Source organism: Bolinopsis microptera, chromosome 7 (assembly GCF_026151205.1).
Source record: "Bolinopsis microptera isolate Bmic1 chromosome 7, MBARI_Bmic_1.0, whole genome shotgun sequence".
Taxonomy (NCBI): Eukaryota; Metazoa; Ctenophora; class Tentaculata; order Lobata; family Bolinopsidae; genus Bolinopsis; species Bolinopsis microptera.
This window is the reverse complement of record NC_087078.1, coordinates 8501862-8529373: the sequence shown is the minus strand read 5'-3', so window position 1 is coordinate 8529373 and position 27512 is coordinate 8501862. Positions and strand designations below refer to the sequence as shown.

The 27512-nt window shown below is 37.4% G+C and overlaps 2 protein-coding genes across 2 annotated transcripts in view; both read right to left on the bottom strand.

The window, feature by feature from the left end:
* Positions 1 to 27512, bottom strand: part of LOC134818365 (uncharacterized) — an 82140-nt gene that overhangs the window by 13319 nt on the left and 41309 nt on the right. The gene's annotated exons all lie outside the window — the stretch shown is intronic.
* LOC134817935 (uncharacterized) lies at positions 2248 to 24602 on the bottom strand. Its single transcript, XM_063827309.1, has 6 exons — positions 24273 to 24602; positions 7264 to 7315; positions 4617 to 4697; positions 3816 to 3898; positions 3365 to 3527; positions 2248 to 3173 (listed from the first exon to the last, which is right to left on the bottom strand). The coding sequence occupies exons 1-6, from the start codon at positions 24308 to 24310 to the stop codon at positions 3051 to 3053; spliced, it is 540 nt and encodes a 179-aa protein (XP_063683379.1). The 5' UTR covers positions 24311 to 24602; the 3' UTR covers positions 2248 to 3050.

The window sequence follows — 27512 nt, the reverse complement described above, 5'->3', positions numbered from 1 at the left end:
ATATCATATTATATATGAACATATTATATTTATATGAACAAAGAAGGGACAAGACTAGTGTTAATTTTGTTAGGCTATCTCAAATTTAAAATAAAAAATATATATATTTGCCCGAGATATTCAGAACTACATCATTGCCAATAGAACTGATCAAAGAAATCATGTAAAACTTTCGAGATCGAAGATTTTTGGCGTTTACTCTGAATCAGTATCACTATTCATGAAAGTGGTAATTATTTAGGATGATGATAAATCACTCTTTTTTATTTTCAAATTTTAGGAACCGGAAACGAGGGCGGAAGACGGGTATATGACACAAAGGCGGTAGAAACGCAAGAACGGAAGACACTTGGGCGTATAGAGGACACAAGGACGTAAGACACAAGGGCGTTACCTTCCCAAAAGGGTGGACACAAGGGCGAATCACATGATTCATTTTAGCATCGACACGAATGCGGAACCAAAAACCGTCCTGCGATATTCTGAAGACCAAATCACCAAGTTTGTCATATGAACATCTAGGCAGTGTTTAATTGGTCTAAACACGTACCAAATCTGCTGCTGAGTTGGCTGAGATATTCAAAGAAAATCTTTTAATTTTTGGCTCGTGTAAATCTGAGTAATTATTTGTCACATCAGTCATCACTATGTTTCGTTTCAAATTTACATGTGAGTAGACCCAATTCTTCGACCTGGAGGGGGATATTGAAAGCATATAAGTGATACGAAAGATATTATTAGCAGGAGCTTTCAAAATACTTGTGTAAATCGTCTTCTTAACCCTAACGATAAATTTGACCTACTTCCTTATACGGCCATGTCACGTGATCTAAACAGTGTTTCGTAACATAAAATTGTATGTTATGTGGGGTGATTCGGCGTTTAATTATACATCATATATACACATATAATTGCAGGAGGTTTCAACTGCTGGGGTGATCCTTTTATAGAAACATTGCAATAAGTTCCAGTGCAAGAGTGATTTGTATATATAAGCACGTTCGGATAATGATAAGTCGGACAGAAATATTAAAATTTAGATTTCTATTTACTGGACGGCACCAGTCTCTCGAAAATAAAACCTTTCAGCCGATTAATCGGCAGAAAGGTCGAGTTAGGTCGAGTTTTCGAAGAATCGCGATTCTTCGAAAACTCGACCTAAAATTATGTATTTTACGTTCGTAAATTTCAACTCGACTGAAAGACTTTGATTTCTGATGTCAATGATACTATTACCTGGGGACCCCAGGCTATGTATTAGTATTATGTTTATAAACATAGTGATAGAGAGATAAAAGAATAGCGAGATAAAAGAATTATAGATATTCGGCTGAATGCAGGCTGAGCGCCGCCCAGTAATGATATTGATACTATTCGTATTATTCGGGTCAGTTTAACGTATTATAGTTGATAAGCGTTGATTCAGCACACGTATACTTTAACAATTTAAAGAAACTTCACTGGACACTAACTCCATTTCTAATTCAATTAGTAATTGTAATTACCCCCGCTACTTGAAGTGCGACGAGTTATTTGAATCTCATTCCATTTAAATTATTTTAATTCAAATCGTATTCACAGACATATAAATGCAATGGAAACGCAGTTTTTGGTTAAATATGATAAAAGCGTTGGAAATTTACAAATCTTGAATAATTTTAACTGGCTGAAAGGATGAAATCACATATAATATCCATAGTTTATAAGCTTATATAGGTTTAAACGTCAACACAAATATCGGATTTTATAAATTTATGAATATTTAAAATTTAAAACAGGAAGGAATATCAAAAAGTGAAAGAAAAACACGACTCAAGAGTAGAAGATTAAACTTTGGTTTCTAAAATCTAATGACCAGCAAATTTGAATTGATTGCAGCTTTGTCATTAGTCAGGGGACCACATACAGAATAATGAAAATACAAAGTGGGTCTCAATGAGCCCAAATTTGGGTGTACAAGGTACTGTTGACTCATATAATATTCATGATAATAATATGCAGATAACAAATATAAATATACGCCGTTTAAAAACAATACCCGGACATGAGGCAGACATATAGTCTTGTGCACTATCAGGATGAGTGTCTTGTGGAGGATCAGATAGTATTGTGCATAGTTTGCTTCATGAAATGAGCTGACCATAAGCAGCTTTAAGAAAAACAGAATGGAAAGAATACCCTGATACGACCATGCAAAGAGTAGCGCTAAAGAAGAGGCACAGTAATCACGCAGTAATCACGCAGTCATCACGCAGATTTAATAAATAGAAATCGGGTCCGAATTAACCAAAACCTTGCCGAATTGTTCAATATCTTTTTATTGTTTTGAGTGTTATTTCAAGGAATTAATATCTTTAAAAGGTATATTTGGATCATTAATACGAAACAAGGTTTTGGACTATTCGAAGTACTTACAATAACCTAAAACAATTACTATCAGCAGTATAATACACAGAAAACTTCTGATTGATCTAAAGAAATATTCACCAGCCGTAGCACAAATTCTAAAACTTATATGAATTAGGAGCGAAAAGTTATTCGAAAAAACAAAACTCTGATCGCTAATTGTAGCAATTTCAGTGCCAAACGTAAACTCAAATTAACATTCCACCACAGAAAAATAAAATCTTGAAAATTATGAATCGCTCTAGTAAAGCTGGTATAATGAAAGCGTGCGGTTATTCAACGGTGTGCGCCGGATGCCCCTTTATTTCGCATGATCGTGACACGTGATTTTTCATATTCTCACGTGCGTTTCAGATGACCAGAAACAGCACGTTCAAGTCGCTTTTGCCAAGCTTTCGAGTCTTTGATAAATTTCCAATGATACATAGCCAACATTGCCAGAATAAAAACCAAACTCAAAATAATCACTCAAGTAAACAACTCACACTTCACACTAACAACACACTCAAACAGGGACACTAATAAGAAAGTTGCGCGCGTAACAATCAGCATGACGTCACAACAATGACGTTATAGCAATGACGTCATAGCCGTCACAAGTGATGTTATCACGCAGAGTTCTCATAGTTTCTCATTTAAAGTCGCTAAACAGTCACAGACTCGGGCGCCGTATTCCAGTCAGTTTTGTTGGAGCTCACTAATCCTGACACCAGTTTTAGTGGTTCTGACATTTCGACTTCCTCAGTATCTGAATATTCCGTTGTCACCTGTAGGAACAGAAAAAGTTAGGGAAAATGGATGATAAATAATAAAAACAAAAGACGGTAAAATGGAAAACAATGGAGATCCTTTCGACACGTTACGCTCATAACCAATCACTTATCGACACATGTAGCCTTGGATAGTTTAAAGTGCAATTTATTACTAAAATATGACAGAAGAATTCTAAAACACTCACTCTGTCAGAATCTCTCTGGGAATCACCAGAGCAGTCTGTTCTACAGACTTTGATAAACTTAACGTTGGACTCATCCCCCAGGATAGACAGCACGTCGTCCACTACTTTCTCCTGTTGGATCTCCTTGTCTATCACTCTGACCATGTTCCAGATCAGTACCGTCCTAGGGATGTGATGAGATAAGAAGAGATAAGAAGAGATAAGAAGAGATAAGAAGAGATAAGAGGAGATAAGAGGAGATAAGAGGAGATAAGAGGAGGTAAGAGGAGGTAAGAGGAGATAAGAGGAGATAAGAGGAGATAAGAGGAGATAAGAGGAGATAAGAGGAGATAAGAGGAGATAAGAGGAGATACTGATAAGAAGAGTTCGCGGTAAATCGTGTTTTTGATTCATTGATTGCTCAAACTTTGTTTGAAGAAAGGAATTGGCGGCGGTAAATGAGAGAACTAACCTAGACAGAGGAGGCTCGTGCATCTTCCATCTGGAGAACTGAAGTTTATTAACTGACAGTTGGAATATTGTGTCTCTGAGAACCTGAAGAGAAGGTGCGTAATTCTTTTATTAAATAAATAATTGTTTTATTAAATAATTAATAAATAATTGTTGTATTGACTGATGGGAACACGGTTCACATCTCGTACTTATGACAGTAACTATAACTATATTTAGTCCAATAAAATTATAACTATATTTAGTCTAATAAAGTTAAATTTGACGTTTTGGATACCATTTTAAACTTGGAACAAAAATTCAAACTGACTCTTGAGATACTTTGAAGAAGCGTGTCTTGTTCTTCACGAGAACTTCTGGAAACCAACATTCCAAGAAAAGAAACAAGCAAAATCAGCCAACATAAAATATTAGGCGGGTTTTAACGATTTGACAACTATGATGATTCAGATATGATCACAGGTTCTCAAGTTCAACGTTTAAATGCAAGCGGCTAGTGACGAAATAACGGATACAGTCTACCACTCTATGACTCTACAGCGTGAAGTCTATTTAAACTGTCGGACGTATATACTTATATAATTCTTATCGTGCAAATTGGATTAATTGTGGTTATTTTTGTACACAATATTTTCGTGGTAACTGCAGTCTGTATGTTAATGTAATACTGTTGACAGAGAAACGCTGTTGCATGTTATTTTGGATATTCTAAAGCACCAGGAAGGAGAATTAGATTAAATTAGATTAAACTAAATATTTAAATTTGGTTAAATTAAAAATCTAATTTTCACGTTGCTGTTACCTGCTCGACGCTGTCCTCGATAATTCTCCTCTTCGATCTTTGGGGAATGGGGGACACTGACCTCTTTCTTGCTTTTCGCCCCTGGAAAATTAACCTGTGTCAAAGAGAGCTTTTAATCTTCCTAAAGTAAGCGAATCGTTGCTATGATTGGTAGGTGCAGTAATTATTGCGTCGTGAACGATGTGGCAGATCTCCATGCATTATTCAGAGCACATAATTTATGGCAGATTTATTCTTCTGGTTATCCGTTTCATGGTGATCAATCTAAATTCTAAAGCTGATATCACTTCTGAAGATGTGCCTAAATCGCAGAGAAGTATTCCAGGTTGCCTTCTCTAATGACTTTTGAAATATCAGAGTGTCAGCAAATTGCGTGCTCCCAATAATTACGGCTATATCGGAGAAATTCTTCATCTCATTGCCATTTACCCGTAGCAACTTTGCACGGCACATTTGGTAAAGAGCATACGAAACTGCGGGGATTACCTTAGTGCAAGAAATATAGGCGGCAAGAATATAAGGCGCTAGAAATTAAGGCGGCAAGAAATTAAGGCGATATTTTTTTCGGAAAAAATACGATTTTTGATCGCAAATTTGGTTATAGTTTTGGTCGAAATAGTGTCAATTTTATTCTTTTATCAGTCTATAAAGCATAGAAATCTGTTTAAAAATACGATATATTGGACATTGGTCACATAAAAACTAAATGGTGCATGCACATTATATTTATAGTGATTGCTGTTCTGTCGTCTAAGTTTATAATTTTAAATTAGGTAGACATCCACTACATCAGCAAACTGCAAGTCAATTGGTATATTCATTGCATTTGACAAAATGATAGTGCACATTCTGTACGCGGCAAGGAATTTTTATGTATGTATACTACATATCATCATTAAAATTAAAAATTATTTCTTTTTAAAATTAAAACTCGATTTAAAGCTTAAAAATGAAATGTAAAATTGTACGAACATTCGAATTTGAACTGACATTAATAACACATGTACTGCAGTTTAAATCTCAATAGAATATAGTCCGAGAAGCCGAGATAAAAAACATGAAGTTAGATCCTGAGCGCTGCAAATGGATCAATCCTGGAGGAGAAACCTGCACGTTCTCCTCTTACACAGGGCGGCTTAGAAGTGAAGTGCTCTGTAACTGCTTCATGGACCAATGAGAAGGGAATAACGCTCCTCAAGAAGTTAGTCGACGAAAAGTACAGCTTCGACAAACGTTTGGAGGATGAATCAGCTGATATTATCAAGAAGCTATTTCCAGACACGACGGAGCAAGATGACGACGACTATCTTGGTTATGGATTGCAGCTGCTGGAGATATATGACTCTGATGAAGAAGGAGAAGACGAGAATATTAATTGATATATTAATGTATTTAGACTCAAGTTAATTTATTTTAAATATGTATTTCATTGAATTCTAGCAAATAACGAAATCGACATGTAAATTTAAAATAATAAAATCACACGAAAATTTCTTATGAAAAAATCGCAAGAAAAAAAATTAAGGCGGTTAGAAATTACGGTGGTCAGATATTAAGGCGGCAAGAAATTAAGGCGATTTTGTCAGAATCGCCTTAATTTCTTGCCGCCTATATTTCTTGCACTAAGGTATGTCTAGTAATATAGCGGTGTCTAATGGAAGGGTTCCATTATTGGTCAATGCGAAAGTTTCCACCGGAATCCGGTTTTAAAAATATATTGTTAAAGAAACAGGTTGACTGGTGGAGATGGCTCGAGACAGCTGTCAGGAATTACACAAACTCAAATCAGGGTGTTGTCGCCAGCTGCTGTCACATGTTATAATACACCTTTCAAAGGCCGTCAAAATTCAAATAAGACGGTATATTTGAATTAAAAGAAAGCCGCACCGCTTTGATCCTCCACAAAATTCTTTTGAATGCACATGTGATTCCTATTGATGTCAGCCAAATATTCCAGCTTCTCAGGAAACCAGCCCTGTTTCTAAAGAAACATTCCGGCCGATTCAGCTAAAACTGGAGATATCCCGAGATACTCAGGGAGATAATATCGTAAATATGCAATACTGAACTACCTGTCGTCAAGCGTTTACTTTAGCAGTAAACTAGTAAAGAAGTAGCACACATGGTGAGTCAACTATCTCCCTTATTATCCCCACCAAAGTTAAATACCTTCGTGCTAGTCCCATGGACATTAGAGGTGAACTTTAACGCTCGAACGAGACGAATGGAATGGAAAAGGAGAGTTAAAACTATGTCGTTTTAGGGTTTAAACTCTCTCGTTTTAGATTTGGCAGACGGAAGAATCCAAAAAGAAGGAAAACTTTGACATGTCATTGATTCCAAAGCCAATAAACTGCCAGAAGTGTGAAGACGAATATTGACGTGATGTAATATTAGTCTGACAGGATGTGGAAGATGTTGAATTGTTATCCAATTACACCAGTACAAATGTTTATCTATTATAAATATCTTATAAATATAATAATAACCGATTTAATGATCACTGACGTCAATCTGGATTAACAATCAATAATAACAAGTCATCAGTCTTTAGATATAATACATAAAAACAGTTTTCTGCGTAACAGATAACATAGTAATCAAAACAGTTATGTAAAGTAAAGATGTAGAAAGTGTAATAACTCACATGATCGTGCTCGGCAGACTCTAGTTTACGCCTATCTTTCATCAGTTTGTCCCTAGAATAAAAAGTGTTAATAATACTGAAACAAAAACGTGTTACAAACCTTACAAAATGTTGTCTTATTACGTGTATTACAGCTATTACATCATAAAAACTAAAACCCAAATATATTATGATTCCGTAGTCCGTACTGATCTTCCTTTTCATGGTTTCCACCCATACAACTACAAGTTTGAATTTAAGTCCCCTTATATAGCCCTTTATTTAGGCCCCTTTACAAAGCCCTAAACAATATATTACAGTAATATAGAATATAGTAACTAGTCACTAGTCAGGGCCCAGGGGGGCTAAAGATGAATATTATAGACCATTTTACTTTGTAATTAAGTTCAACTGAAACCTTTGTCTGTGCAGCATACAATCAACTTATTAAGACTTATTACTATGACTGATGAAAGGTTGTCAAATAGACTGAAAACTGTTGCAATGAACTGTAAAAAATTAATAAAAGGTTTCATAAATTGAAATAAAAAACACAGTAACGACAAAACATAAATCTCTTAACATGATGTCAAGATTTAACTGTCATGTTAACGAAGTAGCTGCCGTAAAGACACTCATTAAAATATCTTCTCTACACTTCACTACACGTTGAAGTAAACACTTCATCAGAACACACTAACACAGGAAGAGAGACAAAAGAACACAGAACAAAGACAAAAGTACGAAAATAGACAAAGGACAGACAAAAGATAGACAAAAACATAGACACACGAAAGACGAAATAAATACCAAAGGAAAACAAAAATGCAGGTCATTCCAATGATGCCATTCTACAAAATAAAGAGAGCAACTTGGCGTGACATAACGTAAACACATAACATATCACCACACACACACACACACACACACACACACACCGATGTTACAACAACGCAAGCAGCAATATTAATAACTCTGCCACAAACGATAACATTATTAGCCAATTTGACTTGCATTAGACAACACATTGGTCACTATACACGACAAAATAACTCCGTAAAAATCTGCCATTTTCAGAAAAATTCCAGGAGAAATTAATTGCAGCACACGTCAGATGCGTAAAACGGAAATGGTTCAACACCCTTACAATTCACTGGCACACAGCCAACACTAACTTGGCACACAGCCAACACTGACTCACGTACTGTGACAACAAAACCGCATCTAAAAAGTAAACTAATGAGTTGGTAAAAAGTGGTGAGTTAGGTAATACAAACAAATAGTAACAAACAAATAGTATATATACTATATAGTTATATATAACATGAGGGGTAAGCAAAGCATTAGAAACAAGTTAAGCAACACCTAACATTTAGCTCAATTAAATCCTTGTAATTTATAACTCTTCCTTTATCGTTATATTACACCTTCCTTAATACTTCAATAAAGTGCCTTCAATATACTGTGATAAAATGCCTTCAGCAAACTGCAAGTGATGGACTGTAAACGAAAGCAAACCCAATTGATAGTTATGCTACACAGCATGCAGTGACGTCTCCTTATATATAACGCCCAATATGTCCTCAAATATTAATCAAAACTAATTAGGTAACTAATTAACTAATTCGCTGCGACACAAGCAGTTAATGAGGCACCCAATCAGCTGGCTGTGAGAGAGCTGCTAGTTACCCTGTTCAGGCGAGTAGTCAGCCAGTCAGAACTGAGAAGTGCGGTTTAAATGCGGTAAAATTGCGGTAGCTGGTCGAGAGAGCCGGGTGGAAGTGATAGTAATAGGTTGTGTTGTCATGGTTACTGTGTTGAATTCTCTGTGAAGGGCTACTTAATTTGATGAGTTCAGCCAGGTTATGACAAGTTTGGACAAGTCAGCTCTTCTGCCTCTCAGCCACATGGTTACTTATTTCTTAATCACGTGTAATCGTTCGGAAATTTAAACATGTCAGTCACAAAACAGTCATATAACTGAACAGTCACATAACCGAACAGTCACAAAACCGAACAGTCATAAAACCGAACAGTCATAAAACCACGTGATTAGTGCGTCCCAGGCCCCTATTAACCGGTTAAAATCAGATCATAAAATTAGCAGCAATAATCGTTTTTAGGGCGGTGTAACCGCGCAAAGGTATCCTGCAAGCTGGCCAGTAATCGTGGCGAGAAGATCCACTCACCAATTATACCAACACCCGATCAGTGCAATTTGCGCTGTCACGTGATAATCGCCGTGACAAGAACCGCCAAATTTTGTAGTCTAATCCGTCTTGTGCTGGGTGGCGGGGTGGATGAGTAGCGGTGTCTCAGTCACACGTGATTATTGGTTGGAAAAACAGGGACCGGCTATTGCTAGTCTTAAAGTGGTGATAAATATAATCATACTATGGTCATAAATGGCACTTTACTCTGATGGGTTTTTGAGTATCAGTGTATCTTGGAGTTTGGACACGTGACTAAAAAGTACACGTGACTAAAATGAGAGGTGTACTGAAAGGGGCCGGCTAAATGAGATTTTGAAATTGTTGGAGATAATTCGAAGAATCTAATTTGGGGAGCATTATAGGTACTAACCACAATAGTATAGACCAAAAATGACCAGTTACAATAATTGAAAAGTAAATCAACGCGTATTCAAAGGAGAATTTTAATTTGACGGGGGTAAAAAGATTGGAACCATTATATTTATATGACTGCTGGCAGACTATAAACTACGTGTGAAACTAATGAAGATCATGTCTGTTTGGTACGATATAAAAAGGACCGACAAAAACTAGGTAAAAGAAATAGAATTTTCTAGAACGTAACTATTTGTAATTCTGTATCAAAAGTAATTACTTGTCTGACGGCATGCTGCTGAGCCGAGACTAAAAATATGGAAATTACTTGAGATATTTTTGCTGCAATTATTCCTTCTCAACTGGGACATGTGGTCATCCAAATTCAATTATTCAGGCGAAGACAATTATAGCGATCACCAATTCAGATGGTATATTCCTTCGATAGTATAATCGGTTTTTAAGTTTGATATTTTTATATGGCAAAGAATTTGTAAACTGTGATGCTCGTCAAATATCAAATCTGAACGAAAAATCTCCTCTCAGTAATAGTGGGGGCAGGATTAGGTCAAATAGGGGCGCTAATTGGCACCATGAGACGGCTTAAAATTCAGAAAGGATCAACCTTTTAAACAACATTATTATACATATAAATGTAACAGTTTAACTTCAAATGTCAAATGAAGACCGATATTATAGACCAATATGAGGCAAAAATCAATCAAATAGCTCAAAAAGTTTACAAGCTACTACATTAGCCAGAACTGGTAGTAGAAATTAGAATAAGAGGGTGTTGCTATAACTTGCTTCATAAATACTCGAGCTGCAGAGCTGCATCACATTTCGTAAGAGACAGGCGGAGTGACGGTTTTTTGATAGCTATAATCGTTTAAGAGCTGGGGAAGTATTTTACGACCATAGAATGTGTAATGGCCTCATTAAAACTGCTGAGAAATAATATTCCGTGATGTTAAGCCAGATTTGAGCAGTATATTATACGTTAAACGTGGTAACAATAAATCTTCAAATGCGGTACACTTAATCGTCCCGCAATTAAGGGTCTTAATGTGATAATGTGACAAAGGACACAGCACTTAGCTAGTACACAGAAGTCACAAGACAAAAAGAGGGTATACAAAACGTCAAGATGTGAAGCGCTGAGGCGTGACAACTTGTAGTTAGGGAATAATGCAAAATGTCTGGGAAAAAATTTGCGACAAGCTGATTTTTACAGGAATGTGTTGTCCATAGTGTCAGGAACCACCCCAAAGAGTTTTGAATCTGGATCTGTTGAGCAAAAAAAGTTACAGCTAATTTTCTCCAAGCGCGTATATTAGCCTGAGGACCGCACTTGAAAAACTCGTAACTATCGTAATAAAGACCCCCAGGAGTACCATAGGGGGTGTAAAATTACCGCAATAGTGACATTATGTGGGGCGAATCAGTGTTTCAGGGTCGTCAGATCTTTACTTATTGAGATAATTTCATTTTTATAGGCTGACCTCTCAAAAATTTACTAAAATTTTGAAATTTTACTTAAATTTGGAAATTTAGCAAAATTGTTGTACAATTAAAACATTGTCTAGTTATCAGTATTCAAATTCTAAAATTTACTTTCAATTGTCAATTGATCCTTATATTAGTATAGTAAATAATATACATATCACATCAAATTCTGTAAAAAAAGGTCCTGAATTATTAGCATGGTGTCTTTGATTGGCAACTATTAGGTCACTTCTGGCTATCCCATTTCCTCAGAGTTGTTTGATTCTCCTGAATCGTCCTGTCTTTCGGGTGCATTAGTGCAACTTAATCCACGACATTGACCACATGCAGGTAGACATTTAAAGCCATACTTCCGGCAGGAACACCTTAAGTACTTACAACTTTTTAAGGGTTCTCAACCTCCACCGAGCAATTGCAGCAAATGAGGTTGCGCATCCCTGCCGGGGCAATCGCAGCTTTAGTCGGAATTGACCGGTAGTATCCTTCAGAACTCATCTCCCATCCATAATGTAGTGGATTTAGACTTGCAGTGTCGAGTGTCACCCAGTTATGGTACTGAAGATATGATCTTAATATATGCTCAGTTGCAGAGGATGTAGACGGTGGTAGCCTTGATGGGTTGAGTTTTTTCTTTGCTATCATTCTACTGTAGCTGAGAAATCTGAGAGTTTCAAGTGCCTTGGTTTTATCTCCATAGATATGTTGAAGCAAGGAGAGGCCAGCTTCAATTACTTCATTTGTTGAAACTCTCACAGAGAGTAATGATGCTAAATGACCCTCCTCATGAAAAGAAACTGCCTTTTTCAATATCTTCACCTTACCAAAGCCATGTATACTGCTGACCGTGTCACATCTTGAGAAACTGTGAACAAACAGTAATATGCGTTTTATGTTGGCATCAAGAGCATTTACTATTTTACTGATCGAGTGTGAACCGTTTTTGGTCGTCATCACAATTTCATTGTGATTCTCAGTAAAATGATGAATAAGGAGGCAAAGTATATCAGTATCCTCTGCTTTTACCTCAACATCTTCGTAGAAGGACAAGTTTAAAGCTTTACTAGCTACCATGGTATCAGCATCATCAGTAGCTACATGTACTTCAATTACATGTACTGTAAAAACGTTCGACAGAAGCTTTATAACTTTATAAGCTCATGCTTGTTCTTTGAGTTGCTGAACAGTTTTTTTCATTGGAACTGTGCACACAGTAGTACTTTTAATAGCTATATCAGAGCAGTATGCCTTGATTCTTCGCTGATGCTCATGATCTTTTGTCGATCGGGCATAGCCATCAAACACAACAATCACTTTCCGCTGTTCGGATTTCGGAACTAGCTTAAGGTATTCATTAGCTATGTCGCCGTATGTTTCAAAGCCTGTGAACGAGGTAACTTGATAGAGTATCCATCCACCATCAATTATTAATGGGGAGGATGGGTTGCTAAATGTCACAGTACAATCAACATAATTCTTGAGGTATTGCCCAAGGGCTGCCTTGTTTGCCTTTCTCATCATCTGCTCATTGTTAAAAAGACTCATCGGCATTGCTGTGAGCTCATATTGCAAGCTTTCCTCCAGTGTAGACTCTCGTTCAGATGCGAAGACAAGCCGATTAAAAATTGTCAATGAGTCTATAACAATGTCTTTTTCGTTCACCCTCACTGTCCTCTTTAGAAGGGTCAAGTTTCCGACTTTGCCTTTAACTCGAAACTTATCGATAAAGCTTTTTCCATCCAGCTCTTTCTGGAGGGCAGTACCAACTGAAATGCAATCTTCTGGGTTGACATTATCCTTCTCTTTCTGTGATATGAGACCCGTTGAGTACGATAGCATTTTAGTCTTGTCTTCAGATTCGTCGAAATCAGCTGTATCTTTAAACCAACACAACAGCTTGGTAAACACTGCAATATTTTTCTGTACAGAAGATTTGCTAAGATCTGAGTGATTAGCACTAGAGACTTTTGTTGTTGTTCTTTTATTGGATAAGTCTGCAATAGCTTCATCGACACTCTCGTTTATCAACGCCATTTGATTGAGGGTTGCAGTCCATAACTTATGGGCAGATTCATGAGTTCGTATTCTCCCTCCAGACAAACCCCCTGATGACTTTACAGCCTTCATTAGTCGCTGTTCGATCGACAGGTCTGTCCACACACCAGACCACTCGTGTTCATTATATCGAACTGTGTGCAGACCTACGACCTTGAACGTTTTGACTAGTGCCCCATACTGAATCTCAAGTACGGTAATCTGCTCAAGATACAGCCGTAGAGCTTTGGAGTACTGACCTCGACCTGCTGCTGCAAAGATAGGCAACATCTTAGCCACAATTGCAAGATGTAGATCGAAGTCATGTAACCGATCTGCTCTTATAAAATCTTTTATTAAGCAAATGAAACCATGATAAGTTGTCCAAAGAGCAGCTGTGCGGCTGTTCGACGATAAAATCTCGAACTTCTTTTTTATACGCTCTGATAACTCTTGTACGACTCTGGTCTTGTGGTTTACACCGAGTTTTTCATTGCTACACTTGGCAGCTATGTATGTGTAGCTAGCCATATCTTCAAGATCCTCCTCTGCTATTTTGTCCTCAAATAAATAGCAGCAGAGCACAATCTATTAAAAAGTGGGCCCTCAGTGCTTTGTAATAGGATCCACCGTCCATTATATATATATTATGTGAGTTACATTCCCAGGGTAGACTAATCTCATAAGGTCTTCCAGTCCGATGTCTGCCATGATATAACCCACACACCCCAAAAAGCTTTTCAGGGTGTGGAAGCCTCCCAGCCTAACAATAACTGGCATTCCTGTCTCGAGAACTATCCGACTAGCCTTCAACCAAAGTGGTAAATCGAAGGTGATTACCATCGGTTTGGTTGAGGCTGTCTTCAAGCACTCAATAAGTGTTGTATAGACTGTTGAGTAGCTGTCTGGGGGTTGATCGATTATCTGCAGGAACTCAATTTGTGATCTTGCCTTCACATTGGGCTTATGCAGTGATTTCATGAAACCTTTCCAATTGACGGGAGGATTGGCAGGGGTAAGTTCATCTCAAAAATACGGCTTTTAAGCTTTACAAAGAGTTTTATCAGAATTTGAAACGTGATAATTGTTGACAAATCAACAACCTTATTTACAACTACAAAATAAGGAAGCCATATCCGTACTCGGCTTCCATAACATCCCCACTACAACAATTTTCGCAAAATTTCCAAATTTAAGTAAAATTTCCAAATTTAAGTAAAATTTCAAAATTTTAGTAAATTGTTGAGAGGTCAGCCTATAAAAATGAAATTATCTCAATAAGTAAAGATCTGACGACCCTGAAACACTGATTCGCCCCACATAATGTCACTATTGCGGTAATTTTACACCCCCTATGGTACTCCTGGGGGTCTTTATTACGATAGTTACGAGTTTTTCAAGTGCGGTCCTCAGGCTAATATATATAAATATACGCGCTTGGAGAAAATTAGCTGTAACTTTTTTTGCTCAACAGATCCAGATTCAAAACTCTTTGGGGTGGTTCCTGACACTATGGACAACACATTCCTGTAAAAATCAGCTTGTCGCAAATTTTTTCCCAGATGGTCCTATATTAATGTTAATTGTCCCTAACTATTGGGACAGCTCAGTGGTTAATTCACTGTGAACAATGGACCTCTGCACTATGATATATATATAAAGAGTCAAGAGATGCCCAAATAGGCCCAAATGGCTAGCGTTATAAACCTCTCAAGTAAACAATTGCTACATCAATATAACCTCTTACGTTCACTCTACCGTCTAGCGTCTACAGTTCACAATTTGCATGATGATCAAATCAAATCAGGTCACAAGAACTGAAGAACAAAGACGAAAGTTGGAACTATACGTCTTATGCGGACAATGACATACACTAAACAGTAAACAAGCTAGCAGTAGTGAGTTGGTACAGTCTTTACTGCACGCTGGAAAATACCCTCCAATAAGTACTCCCTAGAGGGTTGTGTCACACTACCACACTCAGTTCACAGTACAATTTCGTTACTTTACTTGTAGTAAGTACAGGATAAACTATAAGCATATAAGCGCCGATATTCGATAATCGATGGCGGTATATTTAGAACGAGAGTTAGAGCCAAGTGCTAGGCAATGCGATGAGAGATTTACGATGACCTGCCATGAAGTATACTTCGACAAACTTATTAAGTGACATGTATAAGATTAAACCGGAGTTCAATATAGGGGTTTAAAGTCTAAATGAGGTTAGTAAGTTACTCACATGACATATTTCTGATGGGGGTAGGATACGGAGCTCAGACGGAGAAACGCACACAGCCAACACTACACAACGAACTAAGCAAGACACAAGCTCTCACGTGACGCGCGCACGTGGGCAATATCTAGTGAGGTCACCTGGCAACACCAATCAGAGTCGCGCTCAGCTGATCACGTTATTGCGCGCACGTGATACCACATGTAGGGTTGCCAAGATCACGGGATGCAGACAAAGTGTGCTTATCTAGCCCACGTGACAAGGCCATTTCCTGCTACGCTGCACTCAGTGTCACAGTGTATGTCAACTGGTACCATACCTCGTTTCTGGGCTTGTTAATTAGCATACAGCAATGTAAAATAGCAGAACGTGATTAATCCTGGTTTTAACTAAAGGATGTGCTAATATAGAGGACCGTAAACGATCGGAAGTCTATTATGAACCCTTTATTTGAAGATTTTAAAAGTTTCCATGCACTGCCCGAATCTGTGAACAAAGCATAACGTCATTATCTTACCTAATAGTGGCTAATACAGTGTATAAACGACTGTCAGATAACTTCATGATGAAGTTGTCTTCTAATATGACTTCACCTACTATGTAAGCGCTGGTGATGTGCATGAACAAATGTAATCGATATTTTAGCGGCATAATTTTTCTCACCTGCTCATTTAAAGTCGGCAATTTACTCCTTTACCTGCTTAACTCCTCCCTATTATATCTGATGGATATTAACGAGCGTGCGAAATAACTTGATTCTGAGGAAACCCGATGTCTGGAATAATAAAATTGCTAAATAAAATTGCTAAATAAAAATAAAGAAGTACAATAACGCCAAGTGCAAGCCCCAAAACGCCATTGCCCACACCCATTGTTTCCACCCAAAATTCCGGTAATTATTTCCGGTCTTTCTTCCTGTCTCGTTACAACGATAATTGCAGTTTTTTTGAAATATTTAGCGCAATTATGTGCATTGCTAAGACTAATAAAACAAGTTTTATACATAGTTACAACTTTTGATAACATTTACCGTTCCATGGTGTCCGTGCAGGTTCGTGACACTAATTATTGAATTTGAATATAAAGGCGGATCCTGTTTTATTCTGACTAATCACTGGAAATACCATAAGAAAATAATATCGATCATTAGACAAAGATTAAAATAATACAAGGAAATTTAGATTCGAGCAGTCAAGGCAAAATACACGGATTGCAAGGAAAATGTTGATGATAATTTGTCATCTAATACTTATATTTGTAGCGGTTGAAAGATTTGATGAAGGTGTAAGCAAGTACCAAAATAGAGTTAGAGTGAGTCTAAATATTAATTATCGTAAGTACATCTACTGTAACTGATAAATAAATACTTTAGGTAATCGGTACTTTATCGATCGTAGCACGCAAATCTTCGTTTTACTGGTTACGGTACTGGTACTGCTACTTCAAAGAAAATAATTAATTATAATTACCCCTGACAACATCGATTAAACCACTTAACTCTGAAAATAGGTAACCTTCGTGATAATAATGGTACAGTAACCTTGGTAACACTGGTACATACAGTAACCTTGATAGTACTGATACAGTAACCTTGGTAACACTGGTACAGTAACCTTGATAATAATGGTACAGTAATCTTGATAATAATGGTACAGTAACCTTGATAATAATGGTACAGTAACCTTGGTAACACTGGTACAGTAACCTTGACAACACTGGTACAGTAACCTTGGTAATAATGGTACAGTAACCTTTATAATAACTAGCAGGAACCCGTATTACTCTAAAGTGGTGTCAAGACTCAAGAGACTAAAATAATTATTACCTATTTAATTCGCGTTTTTGACACCACTTGGGGGTCCAAATTTTGGGCACTAAAATAATTATTCCTTGGCCAATTTTTTATTTTTTCATGCTGATTTGAAAAGCATAAAAGCATTTGACTCAGTCAACAAAATTTCAGTTGTATATCTTTTACGGTTTTTGCGGAAAGTTGCGTTAAAGTTGGGCCAGTTGGTAGATCACCGACCGGCTATAAGCCGGCTACTAACCGGCTATAAGCCGGCTTATAGCCGGCTACAATTTTTATAGCCGGCTATAAGCCGGCTTATAGCCGGTTAGTAGCCGCTTACATTTGTTGTTGAGCGACGGCTATTAGCCGGTTATAAGCCTGCTATTAGCCGTTTTGGTATTAAAAGTGGTTATAAGCCGGTTATAAGATATTAACTCAACTACATCGTACTGAACGATAGTCAGGAGCCGGCTATAAGAAATTCAGTGAAAACGGCTATTAGCCGGTTATAAGCCGGCTATTAGCCGTTTAGGTATCGAAAGTGGTTATAAGCCGGTTATAAGATATTAACTCAGTTCAGTACGATGAAGTTAAGTTAATATCTTATAGCCGGCTTATAGCCGGCTTATAACCACTTTCGATACCTAAACGGCTAATAGCCGGCTTATAACCGGCTAATAGCCGTCGCTCAACAACAAATGTAAGCGGCTACTAACCGGCTATAAGCCGGCTTATAGCCGGCTATAAAAATTGTAGCCGGCTATAAGCCGGTTTATAGCCGGCTTATAACCGGCTTATAGCCGGTCGGTGATCTACCAATTTCCCTAAAGTTGATGCCGTGGTGTCAGTAAAATGGCACAGATAAATATATAATGGAAAACATGTCCAGAACAGTTGTAAATCTTACAGACAAAGAGCTTAGTAAAGAGCAACTCTATGTCTTTTTCTTGTCTCACAAGTTTGCACCTACACCTCCCCTACCAGATCTAAGCCGCTTCGAGAACGATTTGTGTAGATGGTTTTCTAAAATGAGAGCTAAAGTTGTATTTGATAGCTTTAAATGTGGACCCAACAAAGCAGATAAGAGAGTTACTGACATGGAACGTTGTCTTATAAAGACTGATGCATCACGTACTTTCGAATCTTGTAAAAACCCTGCACTTGAGGCATTTATAAAATGCTGCAGAGCAGAAGTAGACCTCCACAGGCCAACTCAGAAATTCGTCTCACCAGATAACATCACTGCGCCCATCAGAGCAGCTCTCAAAGAAGTCAAAGGTTGGAAAGACATTGTTATCAGACCATTCGATAAAGGAGTAGGATTCTTCCTTCTTAGTGAAGAAGATTATATTCAACGAATAGGTGTACATTTAAATGATAGATCTGTATATAGTATTGTAAATAATGTAGATGATTTAGTTGTAGAATTGATTGATAAAATTTCGCATTGGACAATTGAGTTTAAAGATGAATTAGGTATGTCCAAGAAGGTCAAGGAGTGGGTTATTCCATGTACTGAGCTTAACCAGCCTGGAAACATGTACCTGAATCCCAAGGCACACAAACCGCCTTTGTATCCTGGGAGGATGATTACCACCGGCTGTGGTTCATACATTGAAAACCTTTCTGCCTTGACTGCGTATGAATTGAAGAAGGCCACTTTGAATTATAGAATTATTGATACCCCTCACTTTCTGAGGAAGATTGATAGCCTGAACGAGTCTAGCATATTGTTGGGAAAGGAGGTTATACATGTTGCCATCGATATATCTAACATGTTTACCAACATTCCTAGGGATATGGGGATCCAACAATGCACTAAGCACCTGAATAAAAGGAGTAGTGGTGATCAATTGTTTAGTACAGAATGCATTATTAGAGCACTAGAAATTACTCTTGATTACAACATTGCTTCATTTAACGGTATAACATACCGCCAGGAGCGTGGAGCAGCGATGGGTCCTAAGAACTCATGTGAGTATGCTGATTGTGCTATGGATAAGATTGATATCTTAGTTAACGAAGGAGATCTAGAATATGGCCCGCCTCATAGACCAGCATTCTGGGGTAGATTACGTGATGACATTTATATGGCTTGGCCCGGTACTGTTGAGGAACTATTACAATTCATGGAATGGCTCAATAGTATCCACCCAAACCTTTTGTTTACTTACGACTACTCTAGGGACGGCGTTGAGTTTCTAGACACCTATGTCTATGCTGTTGGTGATGTTGTCCACACCAAACTCTACTCTAAACCTAGTGACACCCACTGCTACCTTATCCCCACGTCATGCCATAGGAACCATGTTGTAAAAAACATACCTTTTGGAGTGGCGAGGCGGGTGAGACAGAACAACAGTGAAGACACTAACTTCTTGGAGCAGAGAGAGGTCTATACACGTTACCTTCTAGCCCGAGGTTATCATTCCAGTATTATAGAAGATGCCTTTAACAAATTTAGTGATATAGCTAATAGGAAAAACTTGTATACCCTTAAAGACAAGGATGAGTCGACTGCCTGTTTAATACCCATGGTGATGGATCAAAATCCAGCACTTCCCAACATGGGGGGCATTATCCATAAGTATAAGCACCTTCTCAACCTTGATCCGGCCCTGAAGAAGCTGGTACGTGCGGACAGTGTATTCGTGAGTCATCGAAAGAATCAAACTATCGGTGGCATGCTTGTACACAATAAGTACCGTGCCAGTGGAACTTTAAACTGTGATAATGAGAGAGAAACAACTGCAAGTCAGATCCAGGAACCAGACTCCGAAAGTCTAAGGGCGGTTCCCGGGGCTGTCGACCCAGGGTGCCATGCTTGTGGTAAATGCTATGTTTGTAAGCAAAATTTCCTGTCCCCCTGTTCCAACTTTAGTAGTCACCATTCTAAACAAGTTTTCCCTATAACTAAGTATATATCTTGTCAGAGTTATAACCTCATTTATTTAATGGAGTGTAAGACTTGTAAACAGTCGTATGTCGGTTATACTACCTCAAATCTCCCTAAGAGATTCTCTAACCATAAGAGTCACATAAAGAAAGGTATAAGAAGTTGTAAATTAGTTAACCATTTTTTAGATATTGATCATGATTTAGATTTTAGCACCATAGCCTCCTATAATTCCTCACTTAGTAAGCACCTTTCTGTCATTATAGTAGACGCTTTAGTATTTGAGCCTAATATTAGTAAAGCAGACAAAGAAAAGGCTATGGAAGCTAGAGAGGGGTTCTACCAGACCCAATTGAAAACCCTTGAACGGTTTGGGGGTATGAACACCCTTGATAGTAACCATATACTTTTTAAATCTGCCGGAGCTTAGTTTTAGTTTTAGTATATTTTGTAGATTTTATTTAGTTATACCATTATTCCAGAGACGTGCATACTACATTTTTTACTTTAGTATTAATTTTACAGGTTTTTTGTTGTGATTTAAAGTGATTTTCCGAGAATCAGTTATCAGTATTTAGATAAGAGATAAGATAAGAGTACATTTTTAACGGCTTTCAGTTTCTTTTTTAAATTTCAGTTCATCGGATTTTCCCACTGCTTTTAGTTTGTATTTATTCTCAATTGTATATGATTCGTATTTGTTGTAGTTACTTTAATGATATAATTTCTCAGAATTGATGTAAATAAATGATGCAAAGACTTTCGACGATCTAATCACAACCGCTTTCTTTTATTGTGTAGAAGTCCAGCCATGAAATATATATATATATATGGCGGTTAGATGAGTACACTACTCTCACAAGCATCTCGAGTCTCTCGGTGATCCTGCCTCCACACCACACTCAGTCTGGACTCCCTTCCGGCCGACCGAACTATTTTCCTAATATCTCCTAATATAACTTTGATCGAACAAGCCTAAATTCATGATGCACTATAAACTTGATTTGAGACAGAAATTTTAGACAATTTATCTGCTTACGTGTAATTTTAAAACTCTTATCAGTTACCTTGTCTTTTATCTAATTTTTATCAGCAGATTTATAAATCTGCTGTTCATTTGTAGTTATTACCTTGCTAGTTATGAGTAAATTTTTGCCTTCCATCAATTGAGTGCAGCTTTCAGTTTTAAAATTTTCAGTTTATTCAGATTTTTCGTTTTCGATATTGCAAATTTTTAATAAATCATGTTCAGATTATGGTGATAATGGATGTAAAGGTACTTCAACCGAATTAACAATCCAACCGTGTGTATGACGTGTCCCAGTAGCCAATCATAATATATGTATTTCTACCGGTGGCACATACTGGATGGCGGTTAGATGAGTACACTACTCTCACAAGCATCTCGAGTCTCTCGGTGATCCTGCCTCCACACCACACTCAGTCTGGACTCCCTTCCGGCCGACCGAACTATTTTCCTAATATCTCCTAATATAACTTTGATCGAACAAGCCTAAATTCATGATGCACTATAAACTTGATTTGAGACAGAAATTTTAGACAATTTATCTGCTTACGTGTAATTTTAAAACTCTTATCAGTTACCTTGTCTTTTATCTAATTTTTATCAGCAGATTTATAAATCTGCTGTTCATTTGTAGTTATTACCTTGCTAGTTATGAGTAAATTTTTGCCTTCCATCAATTGAGTGCAGCTTTCAGTTTTAAAATTTTCAGTTTATTCAGATTTTTCGTTTTCGATATTGCAAATTTTTAATAAATCATGTTCAGATTATGGTGATAATGGATGTAAAGGTACTTCAACCGAATTAACAATCCAACCGTGTGTATGACGTGTCCCAGTAGCCAATCATAATATATGTATTTCTACCGGTGGCACATACTGGATGGCGGTTAGATGAGTACACTACTCTCACAAGCATCTCGAGTCTCTCGGTGATCCTGCCTCCACACCACACTCAGTCTGGACTCCCTTCCGGCCGACCGAACTATTTTCCTAATATCTCCTAATATAACTTTGATCGAACAAGCCTAAATTCATGATGCACTATAAACTTGATTTGAGACAGAAATTTTAGACAATTTATCTGCTTACGTGTAATTTTAAAACTCTTATCAGTTACCTTGTCTTTTATCTAATTTTTATCAGCAGATTTATAAATCTGCTGTTCATTTGTAGTTATTACCTTGCTAGTTATGAGTAAATTTTTGCCTTCCATCAATTGAGTGCAGCTTTCAGTTTTAAAATTTTCAGTTTATTCAGATTTTTCGTTTTCGATATTGCAAATTTTTAATAAATCATGTTCAGATTATGGTGATAATGGATGTAAAGGTACTTCAACCGAATTAACAATCCAACCGTGTGTATGACGTGTCCCAGTAGCCAATCATAATATATATATATATATCGTCTCGCTTTATATATAGTAAGATGGTACAGTAACTTTGACAACACTGGTACAGTAACCTTGATAATAATGGTACAGTAACTTTGACAACACTGGTACAGTAACCTTGATAATAATGGTACAGTAACCTTGACAACACTGGTACAGTAACCTTGGTAACATTGGTACAGTAACCTTGACAACACTGGTACAGTAACCTTGATAATAATGGTACAGTAACCTTGATAATACTGCTACAGTAACCTTGGTAATAATGGTCCAGTAACTTTGAGTTTGTATCATCAAAAGTAGTACATCATTTTTATTAATTTTATTACAAAGAAAATACGCCGGAAGACGGCTCTTACTAATTCGCTCGCCCAAAAATTTCACGTGACTTTGGTTTTTATGGTTTTGCAGCCGTACAAAACGGTTTTACATAAACCCTTATCCCAACCCTAACCGGAACCCTAACCATAACCATAACCATAACCCCGAAGCTAACCATAACCATAACCATAACCCCGAAGCTAACCATAACCCTTACCACAATCCTAACCCTAACCCGAGCCCTAAACAATCGAATTCATGTTTTGCTAGCCTGTCACGTGACCAAAACGGTTTTTTGCCCATAACTCTCCGTGGAAGCATTTTTACCCTACGTCATGTGGGGTGATTCGGAATCAGCGTCCAAAAATACACCGATTCAGATCAATTTCACACCTAAAGGGCCTTTTCACAAGAATGTACATGCCTTTACAAAAGTGACTTATGAGTGTAAACAAAATTAGGGACACCGAAACACCAAATGACGAGTAAACTGGTCATAGGAACTTAGCAATTATATCGGTCCCTAAGTGCACCTATAGCTTATTAGTGGAAACTGGAACGATCCTGCAACCAAGGCATACTATAAAGTTTGTTCTAATGGACTAAAAAGGTTGCAGCTTAAAATATAGATATCATAAAAATGTACCATAAACATTTTAAGTTTTCAGTATTTTATTAATATGATATTCGAATACAATCAATTTAAAGATAGATAATATATACTTACAATAAACAATTACATAATTATATCATTAGTCATTACCTTAAACAGTAAATTTAGAGTGCTGATCATCATTAATAATATGAGGATTTGTAGCATTTGTACGGGGTTGAAGATAACGAATCAAAATATTAATTAATGACAGGAATACGCACAAATATTTAATCAGTAAAGTAGCAGTGGGATTGTGCAAAGGCGTCTAGCATTGTAAAACAGGTCGTAGTTAATCATAACAAAATCATAACAAAGTTACAACAAAGTAATAACAAAGTCATAATACTATAATAACAAAGTAAGGTTTATGATTAATTGATACAGTACGGAGCAAGTAAACCACAGAGTAACACAATTACAACTAAAAGAACTTATAAAATAGTTTTGTGGTTATTTATCTTAACGATTCGACACAATCTGAATCTTAAAAACTGTTCCAAGCATATTCCAGATGGCAGATACTAAAACATGCAGCTGTACCTGAAAATAGCACAACCAAGATAGCAGCAAATCACATTTAACACACTTGACGTACAACAAGCAATAAACTGACCTGAGCAGTGACTTTGTAGATTCATTTATGCCCATCATGGTCAGGTCCAGCCTTATATTGGATTCCAGCTCCAACAGGAATAATCACAGTCTCAGCTGAAGTAACGCGAACTTCTAAAATAAACGGGCAGTACCACCGAAATAGTCCTATGCAGTGTAGCAGATATATCTTCAGTAGTACGTGCAAGGAGCAAGGACAAGTCGTGCAGTGGAGGATCTAAAAATAGCACACGATAATATAGTCTAGGACAAACAGCAGGTAGAAGTTGGTGCTGCTTTATGCACACATGATACGTGCAGCAGCACAGAGCCGCTAGTTTCCTGCTGCTGCAAGCTTGTCACGTGACATGCAGGTTACAGTGTGTAATGTGTGTGTGTTACGTAATGTGGTTATGATAACTACTACATGATAAGACGCGTTACAATGCGGGTCCGCCGGCTCCTCATGTTTTTAAGAAGAGAAGAAGGAGGGGAACGTTAGGAACTTCACGTTTACCTGTTAAGGTTAGATCACGTTCTGACTAAGTTTTTAGAGAGAAAGTGAGGTCACGTGGTGTGTGCCAGGAAAAGAAGCTATTTTGAGTGAGCTCCCGCTGGTGAGATAATTGGCTGACTGGTAAGTGATGTAACGAGATGTAGACGACATGAAGCTTAGTGAGATGTAGACTGTTTGTGAATGGTCACAATTATGGTGGGGTGATCGACCACGAAGGTAATGACCTTATTATGAATATGTTAGGATAGTACGAACGTTAATGATGATTATTTAGTTATTTATACCAAAATGAACTATGAAAATGACGCAATAGTCAATTGGGCTTCGGCGTGCTTATTAAGCTGAGTTGGGCACTCCGCACTAGTATTGCTAATCTTGTTCGTTATAATTATAAACCGATGGATTTCATTTCGTCGTCAACTTTAGGTAATAACACTGATAGCTATAAATAATGATATAAGCAGATCAATTCAAAATAAACAAAAGCACCCCAACAAAAGTAGTATCAGACGTTTGTCCGATCAGGTGACTCAGGTGACTTTTGGCAAAAAAAGACTGTTGAGTGTTCCCTGAATTTGAAACAAAGCGTAAAATACTAAATCCATCACTCAAAGCCGGGAAGATCACGTATTCGGTATTGCAGATAAAACCTCTCACGTGAGAGGTTTTATCTGCAATACCGAATACGTGACCTTCCCGGCTTTGAGTGATGGATTTAGTATTTTACGCTTTAGTATTTTACGCTTTTTAAAAGTTTTACGGTACCGTAAAACTTTTAAAAAGTAAGTGTTTTCGAAGATAATAATCGTGGTGTCCTCCACGAAAGTTATATCGTAAGTTATATCGTGTACTCTAAGATCGATCGTAACTTTACGATCGCGCCTAAAAAGTGTCCACGAAACATTTTGTAATCTGAGATCATGTAAATTACTCCAGTAGCAGGGAGGAGTTGAGTGTGCACTTCGATGTATAGAGTTTTTTGCTGCTGAATCGGGTTAAATAGGTCATTGGTAACTCAAAAAATCGAGGGCCGCATGTTGTGTCGCTAGTCCCAACCCTGTGGAGCCACGCCCATATTTCATATCAGGTGCGTATATGGGAAATATGTATCTCAGCTTCTGAAGGTCTTAGAGACTCAAAATTGACTTTAAAATGACCGCAATGCACATATTTATATTGGTACTATGAAGGTCATGAAGGCCCAAAATGCTTATTTTTGGGAAAAAATCAAAAAAACCAATTTTCACTTGGGCGTGAGTAAAAAATCGACTCTTAGAAATTGAGTGAAAATCGAGTAAGCAGTTCACTGTCTACAACATTTCTAAACACAGGGTCCTCTGTTAGGTCATTCTAAATCAGAATTGATAAAGTAATCAAATTCTATTAGTAGTTTCAACCCTGTGGAGCCACGCCCATATTTCATATTATGTGCGAATATGGGAAATTTGTATCTCAGCTTCTGAAGGTCTTAGAGACTCAAAAGTGGGCTTAAAATGACCGTAATGTACATGTTTATATTGGCACTATAAGGGTCATGAAGGCCCAGAATGCTTATTTTTTGGAAAAATTCAGTAAAACCGATTTTCACTTGGGCGTGAGTAAAAATCGACTCTTAGAAGTTAAGTGAAATCGAGTATGAAGTTCAGTGTCTGCAACGTTTCTAAACACAGGATCCTTTGTAAGATCATTCTGAATCAGAATTGATAAGGTATGCAAATTCTATTAGTAGTTTTAACCCTAGGGTGCAAAACTCCTAAATTACCACCAAGCGCAAATATATATAATGACTTTTCTATCTCGGCTTCTGAAGTTCTGAATGTTGTAGGGGCCTCTCTTTGAGCTCAAACTAACTACGATGGCCACATTTATATACCAACTGTAAAGAACCGTAGGGTCTATTATACTCTATAGTGCTTAGTTTTTAAAAACTCATTAAAAACTGTTTTAACCTTCATGCATCATAAAGTAGTAACATCAAACATGTACTTAATCATGGTATCTCGGGCTAAAAAAGTTTTATAGACATTTGCAGCACAGGAAAACGTTCAACATAAACACATTCGGATAACATTTATGGAGCAGCACATACCACCTAACTTTAATTTTGGTATAACTGCGAAAATACTCAGTTTCAGAAGCTCCTTCCAGCTATCTTAGGCTGCCTTCAGCTCCCTCTCTGGGGCTCTCTTCAGTACTGCTTGGCTATTATGGCTAATCAACTTGAATCCAACCTCATGTAGCAGAATCTACTTCTATAGCTACCTTCTGCTAACTCCATGTCAACTCTACCCAGGTACCGCCTACCACCACCAGTACGTTGTAATTTTAGATCTTTCTAGCAACCTCTGATATGAGTACTATCTTTGCTGCATCCAACAATTTCCAGCTCATTAAGGAAGAGGAAATTTGCTGTTTCTAGCAACCTCTAAACACCAGAATAAAATGTTGCTGATGGTTGCTAGACAGGGCAAGACGTAGCCCAATAGCTTAAGCTAAGGTTGCTAGAAATAGCAGAAGTTGGAGGAACCTTGGTGGTAGCTAAATAGAGGTAGCCGAAGTAGGTGAAAACAGCTGGAATTTGTGGTTTCTGCCATCTGGTGGTATAGTAGCTGGATAAAGGAAAAGATAGCACTCATATCAGAGGTTGCTAGAAAGATCTAAAATTATAACGTACTGGTGGTGGTAGCTGGGTAGAGTTGACATGGAGTTAGCAGAAGGTAGCTATAGAAGTAGATTCTGCTACAT

What these genes read in the sequence shown, in the direction of transcription:
- LOC134817935 (XM_063827309.1), bottom strand. Translation starts at nt 24,310, where the DNA reads ATGATGGGCATAAATGAATCTACAAAGTCACTGCTCAG. An exon ending in AGTCTGCCGAGCACGATCAT is followed by an intron (nt 4,698 to 7,263) that starts GTGAGTTATTAC and finishes TTAATTTTCCAG; the next exon opens with GGGCGAAAAGCAAGAAAGAG. An exon ending in CACGAGCCTCCTCTGTCTAG is followed by an intron (nt 3,528 to 3,815) that starts GTTAGTTCTCTC and finishes TCACATCCCTAG; the next exon opens with GACGGTACTGATCTGGAACA.